This window comes from Hippoglossus stenolepis, chromosome 12, assembly GCF_022539355.2.
Source record: "Hippoglossus stenolepis isolate QCI-W04-F060 chromosome 12, HSTE1.2, whole genome shotgun sequence".
In the NCBI taxonomy this organism is placed as follows: domain Eukaryota; kingdom Metazoa; phylum Chordata; class Actinopteri; order Pleuronectiformes; family Pleuronectidae; genus Hippoglossus; species Hippoglossus stenolepis.
This window is the reverse complement of record NC_061494.1, coordinates 24,622,671-24,632,062: the sequence shown is the minus strand read 5'-3', so window position 1 is coordinate 24,632,062 and position 9,392 is coordinate 24,622,671. Positions and strand designations below refer to the sequence as shown.

At 49.5% G+C, this 9,392-nt stretch overlaps 1 protein-coding gene across 3 annotated transcripts in view; it reads right to left on the bottom strand.

Moving 5' to 3' along the window:
- Nucleotides 1–2,029: 2,029 nt before the first annotated feature.
- Nucleotides 2,030–9,392, bottom strand: part of nfkb2 (nuclear factor of kappa light polypeptide gene enhancer in B-cells 2 (p49/p100)) — a 21,153-nt gene continuing 13,790 nt past the window's right edge. For all 3 annotated transcript variants that reach the window (XM_035172376.2, XM_035172375.2, XM_035172377.2), the window contains 12 exons: nucleotides 8,964–9,089; nucleotides 8,565–8,753; nucleotides 8,336–8,477; nucleotides 8,138–8,252; nucleotides 7,854–8,061; nucleotides 6,978–7,147; nucleotides 6,639–6,741; nucleotides 6,385–6,560; nucleotides 6,136–6,217; nucleotides 5,814–5,983; nucleotides 3,077–3,188; nucleotides 2,030–2,980 (listed from right to left, as the gene is read on the bottom strand). In XM_035172376.2, the coding sequence (XP_035028267.2) occupies nucleotides 2,910–2,980; nucleotides 3,077–3,188; nucleotides 5,814–5,983; nucleotides 6,136–6,217; nucleotides 6,385–6,560; nucleotides 6,639–6,741; nucleotides 6,978–7,147; nucleotides 7,854–8,061; nucleotides 8,138–8,252; nucleotides 8,336–8,477; nucleotides 8,565–8,753; nucleotides 8,964–9,089 (1,664 nt within the window). In that variant the 3' untranslated portion in view covers nucleotides 2,030–2,909. The remainder of the gene's footprint in view (nucleotides 2,981–3,076; nucleotides 3,189–5,813; nucleotides 5,984–6,135; nucleotides 6,218–6,384; nucleotides 6,561–6,638; nucleotides 6,742–6,977; nucleotides 7,148–7,853; nucleotides 8,062–8,137; nucleotides 8,253–8,335; nucleotides 8,478–8,564; nucleotides 8,754–8,963; nucleotides 9,090–9,392) is intronic.

Genomic DNA, 9,392 nt, shown 5'->3' with positions numbered 1-9,392 from the left:
TCCTTTCACAAGTCCGACAGCTTAACGTTTCTCTTCGTTTGTATCCAAGCAAAACCTCCATTTACCTTATTTCAAAGCTGTTAATAAATCACAATGAGACACTTTACAGTTCGGCTGGTGTATAATCCACCAAACAGCAGCTCTCGTTTTCAAATGTCGACTTTTCCAGAAACCAGTGGTTGGTGCTGGTCCCGCTCAGCGGGGTGGACCACTGTTAAGAACCGAGCACCGTCAACAGAGGAGCGCGGTGAAAGTAGAGGATTTACCCGCAGAAACGTCTGATTACTGGAGAAACGAAGCCGCCGAATGAACCAGGAGACTGAATTAAATCAGAATGAACCTTCAGATATATTCCGCTCTTTGTCTGCTGTGGTTGATGTCAAGAGAAACGTTAAATCCAGGTTTTATCAATGGGATTTCGCGGACCCTTCACTTACCTTCCAGAGGATGGGACGAAGCGGGACTTGCAGCTTTTACTGACCCGCGAAACCGTGAGAAGAACCGGGATGGAGTCGCTGAACCGGGCCGGTCAACAAGCGGCCAGATGTAACGCAGAGTAACGGTAACGAGGAGTTGAGTAACGTTACATGCCGGTGAAGAAGAGCAGCTTCTCTCTCTTCCTGTTTCTCTTCTTCTTCTCTCTCTTCTTCCTGCTTTTCTTCTTCTTCTCTTGTTTTTTACGCGGTTTCTTGACATTAGTTTACGTTCTCCACGGTGACTGCGACTTCCGCATCGTTCCGGTGACGTCACGACGACGTATGGAAACGTCAGAGCGGAGACACCAGAATGAATACACACACACACGCACGCACGCACACGCACACACACACACACGCACGCACGCACAGGCACACGCACACACACGCACAGGCACACACACACACAGGCACACAGACACAGGCACACAGGCACAGACACACACACACACAGACACACACACACACACGCACAGGCACGCACACACAGGCACACAGACACACAGGCACACAGGACAGACAGACAGACACACACAGGCACAGACACACACACACACACACAGGCACACACACACACACACACACACAGACACACACACACACACACACACACACACACACACACACACACACCCACACACACAGAAACGCGCACGCACGCACGCACACATACAGACATACACACAAACATAGACACACAGAGAGAGACACAAACACATACATCAGTGTGAAGAGTAAATTGTGAGCAGGTTCCTCAGGTTCCTCAGGTTCCTCTGGTTCCTCCAGGTTCCTCTGGTTCCTCTGGTTCCTCTGGTTCCTCAGGTTCCTCTGGTTCCTCTGGTTCCTCTGGTTCCTCAGGTTCCTCTGGTTCCTCTGGTTCCTCAGGTTCCTCTGGTTCCTCTGGTTCCTCAGGTTCCTCTGGTTCCTCAGGTGTTCCTCTGGTTCCTCTGGTTCCTCAGGTCCTCTGGTTCCTCTGGTTCCTCAGGTCCCTCAGGTTCCTCTGGTTCCTCTGGTTCCTCAGGTCCCTCTGGTTCCTCAGGTTCCTCTGGTTCCTCTGCTTCCTCAGGTCCCTCTGGTTCCTCAGGTTCCTCAGGTTCCTCTGGTTCCTCTGGTTCCTCAGGTCCCTCCTGCAGTGACACAGACTCACCACTGGACCGTTGAAGGAACGTCTCAACATGATTCTGTCCTGATCCTCACGTGACTCTGAGCTTTTCTTTGCTCCGGTACTTTCTCTCTCCAGGTCCGAGGATGTTCGACTTGTTCATTTGGGTTCGTGTTAATATGATCTGTACAGTTTCATTGATAGGTTGACGTGCCTGGTGTCATCAGTCCAGCCTGCAGGTGGCGCTGTGTGTCCATCATGGTGTGAATGTCAGTCTGTTGTTGATTATGTTCAGAGACTTTCTAATGATCCAGGTCACATGACAGTGACCTCATCAGGCTCCAGAATCCAGTAGAACCTCTGTAAACAATGTTGTGATGACATCATAAAGTTTAGAACATCTGGAATCATTGAGTCAAAGAGGTGATCACACATCACCATGACAACGACATTTAACGTGATTCCATAGGAAGGTTTTTATTTGTCACATGTTATTTTACTTATAATCAGGTTTTTTTATTTTTCATGTTTTTTGACAGAAATTAGACATAAAACATCTGTGAGACGTGCTGCGTTCAGGAGCCCACAGAGAAGAGGAAATTCCAGTTTTGACAGAGGTGAAGAAGCAGATCAGTTCTTCAGGTATCTCTCACACACACACACACACACACACACACACACACACACACACACACTGTAAACACAGCACAGATTTATCCTGACAATTAAAGTCTCTGCAGCCGACGTCTGTTAAAAGTCATAAAACGAAAATAAACTGAAACAATTCAAAGAACAAAATATAAATTAATGAAAAATGTAAATAAGCTAAAAAAACAGACAAATGTTAAGAAATAAAACACATTTCTTTCTGTGATTCATCTTCATGACGAATTTGTATTTTTATTTAAAATGGATTTAAACTAATTTTTAAGGGATTTCTTGAATTATTTTAGTCTAACATTTTTCAGTAACTTTTCAAAAACGTGTTCGATTGATTATTTTATTTTTTATTTTTTTGAACGATGGTCGTTTCCTCCGGAAGTGAAACAACAGAGTCTGTGAACCAATCAGGCGCAGTCTGCACAGTGAAGTCCACCTGCGCACAGACCTGGACCTGGACCAGACCAGACCAGGGCCAAGACCAAGACCAAGACCAGGACCAGGACCAGACCAGGACCAAGACCAGGACCAGGACCAAATCAGACCAGGACCAGACCAGGACCAAATCAGACCAGGACCAAGACCAGAATCAGGACCAAATCGGACTAGGACCAAACAAGACCAGGACCAGGACCACATGCTGCCCAATGTCAGATTTCCTTTCTTGCCCATCACTCATTGGCTACGGGTGGCTCCTCCTCTTCCATTGGCTGGCTGCCGAAGCCGCTGTCGACGGTGGCGTCTGATTGGACAGAAAACACAAACATTGAGAGCAGTTTATACGTGAATCTAACGACACGAGACACGAGACTCGGACTCTTGTGTGTTTTGTCATCACCTGTGTTGTGTTTGTCGTCTCTCAGCTCGGAGCTTCTCAGCAGTTGGACTCCGTCGGACAAACCGAGCGACTGAAGGGCGTCGACGAGGCCGTCGAGTGGACCGCCCCCCAACTGCACACAAACACACAACGTCAGGACCATCTAAACAATCACGTCCGTCTGCAGGACGTCGTCTCTCAAAACTGAAACAACCTTGTGTGGTTCAGACCTTCAAACTTTTCATTATAGAATATCACAAATTTTAATAGAAATAAAATATATATATCCAAATATATATATACACCTAAAGAAAAAAACAATAGTGCAATTTTGTGCAATAGAGCAAATATGCTAAGGAGCTGGTTTAGTGGGTTATGGCAGATTGGAGGAGTTTAAAAGTCGTATGTCCTGGGGGATGAAACTGTCTCTGAGCCTGGTGGGGGGGCCCGATGCTGCGGTACCGTCGGCCAGACGGCAGCAGGCAGAACAGTTTGTGGTTCGGGTGATAGAGGTCTTTAATGATCCGGTTGGCCTTCTTCCTACACCGCTGGTGGAGAGGTCCTCCATGGATGGTAGCTCCGTCCTGGGGATGTGCTGGGCAGACTGCACCACCCTCTGCAGAGCCTTACGGTTCAGGGCGGTGCAGCTGCCGTACCAGGCGGTGATGCAGCCAGTCAGGATGCTCTCTATGGTACACCTGTATCCTGGCATCCATGTTGAGCCTCCGCAGCCTGCGGAGGAAGAAGAGCCGCTGTCTGGCCGTCTTCCTGATGGAGTCTGTGTGGTGGGTCCAGGTCAGGTCATCACTGATGTGAACCCCGAGGAACCTGAAGCTGCTGACTCGCTCCGCCGTAGTCCCGTTGATGGAGAGGGGGCGTGTTCTACTCCTTGTCTCTTCCTGTAGTCCACGATCAGCTCCGGAGGTTGTTGTCCTGGCACCAAGATGTCAGGGCTCTGACCTCCTCTCTGTAGGCCTTCTCATCGTCGCCGGTGATCAGGCCTATGACGGTCGTGTCATCAGCAAACTTAACGATGGTGTTGGAGCTGTGGGTGGCCACGCAGTGATGCGTGAACAGGGAGGACAGGAGAGGACTGAGCACACAGCCCTGGGGGGCACCGGTGTTTAGAGTCAGGGTGGAGGATGTGGTGCTGCCTATCCGCACCGCCTGTGGTCTGCCCGTCAGGAAGTTCAGGATCCACTCACGGAAGGCGATGTTGAGCCCAAGGTCTCTGAGCTTGGTGACGAGCTTCAGGGGAACGATGGTGTTGAATGCTGAACTATTGTCAATGAACATATATGTGTCCCTCAGGTCCAGGTGGGAGAGGGCAGTGTGACAGGTGAGGGAGATGGCATCTGCAGTCGACCTATCTGGCCTGTAGGCAAACTGAAGAGGGTCCAGAGAGTCAGGGAGGGAGGAGGTGATGAAGGGTTGACGAGCCGCTCAAAACACTTCATGATGGTGGAAGTGAGTGCTACTGGGCGGTAGTCGTTCAGGCAGAGGGTTTTTGTTTTTTTGGGAACAGGGACAATGATGGTCTCCTTGAAACATGCGGGGACCACAGACTGGAGCAGTGACAGGTTGAAGATGTCTGTGAAAACATCTGCCAGCTGATCTGCACACACCTTGAGAGCTCGGCCAGGAATGCCATCAGGTCCAGGTGCCTTGCGTGTGTTGATCCGGTTAAGTGATCTCCACACATCTGCCCTGGATATTACTGGGGGGCAGCGGTCCTCCTGGGCCTCTTGGATCTCCACAGCCGGGGAGTTGCTCTCAAAGCATAAAAGGTGTTCAGATCCTCTGGGAGAGATGCAGACACTACATCCGCACTGCTGGTCTTTGCTTTGTAGTCAGAGATGGTTTTGAGTCCAGCCCACATGTCCCTTGTGTTGGAGCCCTCGTAGTGAGACTCCACCTTGTCCCTGTAATGTCTCTTGGCACTGCTAATAGCACCTGAGCGCTGTACCTGGACTTCCTGTACTCCTCCAGATCCCTGAGATGTAGGCATCAGTCCGTGCTTTGGTTTTGCATGGACGTCACCATTAATCCAGGGCTTCTGGTTTGGGAATGATCGCACAGTAATCCTGGGTACGACGTCATCGATGCATTTGCTGATGTAGCAGATGACCGCGTCCGTGTACGTGTTGATGTTGTCATCCTGGAACACGCACCACTCCGTCATGCTGAAGCAGTCCCGTAGAGCCGAGTCTGATTGGTCGGTCCACCGATGACTGGTCCGAGTCACCGGTCTGTCACGTTTGAGTTTCTGCCTATAGGAAGGCAGCAGCAGAACTGAGACGTGATCCGATTTGCCGAATGGGGGCGGGGAGGGCCTTATACGCATCCCGGAAGGGAGTGTAAACATGGTCGAGCGTGTTCGCACCACGTGTAGGACAGCTGATGTGTTGGTGGTATCTCGGCAGGACTTTCCTCATGTTGGCGTTGTTCAAATCACCGGCCACAATAAACGCAGCCTCGGGCCGTGATGTCTCTGTCCTGTCGATAACCGCATGCAGCTCGTCCAGTTCCTGATTAGTGTCGGCATGTGGCGGAATGTACACCGCTGTTATAACGACCGATGTAAACTCCCTCGGGATGTAATAAGGTCGGCATCTGATCATGAGGTGCTCCAGGTCCGGAGAACAGTCCGAAGAAATAATCTCCACATCTGAGCACCTTGCATTTGACAATAAACTCTTGAATCTTGAATCTTGAACCGTTTATCTGACCTTCAACCTTGATGAACAAACATCGTTACCTTGTAGTGCTGCAGCAGGTGGTGGCACGGTGTCACACTGTCCTGGTACAGGTGCGTCAGCGTCATCATCCCCAGCTTCTCCGCCAGTTTCCTCCAGGGAACGTCTCCGACACTCAGCACCTCCACCAGCCGGGACAGCGTGTCCTCGTCCAGCCCCGAACAGTCCCGCTCTGCAGTGACACGTTCAGGAAATAAAAATCATTTATTCACAAACACAGACGTGTTTTAAATGTTCCAGCTGTAAAAATAATATTTCAGTTTGTCTGAGTCAGTGAAAGCCTCACAGCAGCTGACCTCTGACCTTCACACTCATGTGACGAACCTTCACTGCTGCTTGATTTGATCCTCTTGCTGCCATGACGACCGGACGTTGGACTCTGTCTGGACGTTAACAGGTTCCTCACCTGAGGAGACGAGGAGACAAGGGTGACAAGGTGACGAGGTGACGAGGTGACAAGGTGACAAGGTGACAAGCTTTTCCAGAATCTTTGACAAAAAAAACAGATTAATTTCAAATTTTATACAAAGAAGAAGAAGAAGAAGAAGAAGAAGAAGAAGAAGAGCTCGTTACCCTTTGACATTTAGCGAGGTCTAGGGGGGTGTGTCCTGCTGGTCTCTTGCGAGGGTTGATTGGCTGAGAGGCGACGGCCTCCTGTTCTGTGATTGGTGCATCTTCGTCTTTGTCTTCTTCTTCTGACGAGTAGTTGAAAAAGAGCGGCTCGTCGTTCTCCATGTTCTTATCAGCTCCTGAAAAACAGTCGTGGTTAAATCACCGTTTGTTTGTCATCTGCAGTCGGTGTTTTCAGTCAGCGAGCGGCGTCTGACCTGCTGCGATGAGCATGGAGCAGAGCGTTGGCGAGCCCAGACCGGCCGCCAGGTGGAGCGGCGTGTTTCCTCCAAACGTGCAGGCGTTAACGTCGGCCTTCAGCTGGAAGAGAGAGAGAGCGAGTCACTCCTCGGACCTCAGTCCGACCAGCAGGGGGCGTCCTATAGGCTGTATTTATACAAAAAACAGTCCCTCCTGGAAGTAGTCATGACAACAGCTAATGGTAATTCAACCAATCCCTGCGAACTCTGAGTGACATCACAGTTTTATCTAATCACTGCAACTTTTCCACAAATGGGACATCACTGACAAAGGTAAACATGGACGTGTGACTTTACCTCCGTGATGAGCGTGCACGCCACCTTGAACAGGTTTTCTCTGACGGCCAGGTGGAGGGCGCTGTTTCCACTCTTCTGCTCGGGTGCGTTGATCTTGGCTCCTCCCTCCACCAGCTGGCGGAGGCAGCGCTCGCCGTCCCTCCTCACTGCCAGGTGAAGGGGGTGGAGACCTGACAGATAAACAGGAATAAAGTTAAATAAATATTGATCGATTGATCGTAAAATTACAGCATTAACGTTGTGAACTTTTAGTTTTATTGTCTGTGGAGACGAGAACATTAAACGTAAACGACCAATCACAGACCACACAGAGCTCAGACTGGACACAATCTAGATTTCTGTTATGTATCGTGTTTAAACATGAATTACAAACTGGTTCTTCTCATGTAGTGAATCCTGTTGTTGTGTTGATGTGTTCAGTTCCATCAGCATCTGTTGGACTTGTGTCCTGGGAGAGGATCCTCACATGGGACTGAGCTTTATTCACTGATCACTAAGTTTCTATTTGACTCTAGTTGAGTGAAGAACAGAGGAAGTTGCTCCTTGTTAACATCGATGAGACAAATATCATGTGATTGGTTGATTGACGGCAACTAATGTATAATTTCCTTTTTGATTATTGATAAAATAAATAATAATTCTAAACCAATTTTTATAATAGTATAGTATAATAGTAGATTATTTATATTCTGTTCATCAATAATCAATTAACTTATTGTTTCAGCTCTTCATCAGACTGGAAATTATCATTACTTTTTTCATTATTATGATTATTAGTAGTAGTAATATTATTCTACACAGTAACGTGTCCTGATGATTGGGGACAGGAACTGATCACATGATGAGTAACTACCAATAAGGATCAATTCATCTCACCATGGAAGTCGGCGGTGTTGACCAGGTGGGTGTGGTGTTCCCCCATGTGAGCCAGCAGGGGGCGGAGTGTTGCGCTGTCTCCGGCCAGCGCGGCCAGGTGGAGCGGGCTGCGGCCGTCTTTGTCCACCAGGCTGAGGTCCGCCCCGGCCCGCAACAACACCTCCACCACCTTCACCTGCCGCGTGATGACGGCCAGGTGGAGCGGCGTCTGCAGGGGAGGAGTCAGAGGTCAGGTGGGTCGGTTCAGGTTAGAGACAGGTCAGAGGTCAGAGGGGCGGGGCTACCTGTCGGAGGTGATTGGACACGTTGAGGACGTTTTGCTGTTGGCTGCTGAGCAGAGTGTGAATGAGCTGCTGAATCACACCTGTCTGCTGGTGGATGACGGCCAGGTGCAAAGGACTGTGGGAGAAAAAGCAGGTGGAATTTTTTAACTCCTGATGTGATGGTGATGTCATCAGCCAGACAACAAAGTCAACACTCACGTGTCTCCGTTGCCGTCCTGGACACCACAGAGGTGTCTCTGGATAGCCAGGAGGACGCGGGCGTCCCCGGTGCTGCAGTACTGCAGCAGGGCGGCGGCGGTCTGTCTGGCGCTCTGAGACGCTCGGCTGTGGAGCGCCGCAGCTGGAAACACGACGCACAGCGAAGGTCACGTGTTAACGAGCGAGGACACACAGAGGGTCACATGATCAGAATGTTACTGTAACTCACCAATCTGACAGAGCTGCTGCTGGAGAGGCGAACCTGTCGTCTGTCCGTCACTCTGGGCAACATCTGTCTGAGGGGTGGAGCCTGACATCTGAGCCCCTCCCCCTCCAGTGAAGCCAGTGAAACCTCCGGTGAAGAAAGCTCCTCCTCCTCCTCCTCCTCCTCCGTTCATCTGCTGGTTGAACTGAAATCCTGCAGGAAACATCGTCAGGTTCACATCGTAATAATGTAGAAATATATGTATATATACAATAATATGTATAAGATATACATACAGACATATATGTTACTTTGTGTAGTTAGATTACTTTGTGTAAAACATGTGATTCTCATTAGTGCTGATGTTTGGAATTCCCCTCCAACACTAATCAAAGTTTAAATTCCTCCGTCTGTCGTTCTTACCTCCTCCTCCTCCTCCTCCTCCTCCTCCGAAACCCCCAGCTCCTCCTCCACCTCCTCGCCCTCCTCCTCTCCAGGATTCATAGTGAGGCAGCGGTTTCTGCTTCTTCCTCAATACCTCTTCTTTATCTAAGAGAGAGAAGACAAGAAGGAGGAGAGGAGGAGAGGAAAGAAGGAGAGGAGAGGAAAGAAGGAGAGGAAAGGAGAGGAGAGGAAAGAAGGAGAGGAGAGGAAAGAAGGAGAGGAGAGGAAAGAAGGAGAGGAGAGAAAACGAGGAGAGGAAAGAAGGAGAGGAGACAAAGATGATAAATTGTCGTCTTTGGTCAAAACTTGTATTTTGTTGCTGCTCACTCAAAGTGTGATCTGTGACCTTTGACCCCAAACAAACAACTTCCTGTCTCTGCTCCCCGAGTGTCGACAGATCACCTGATC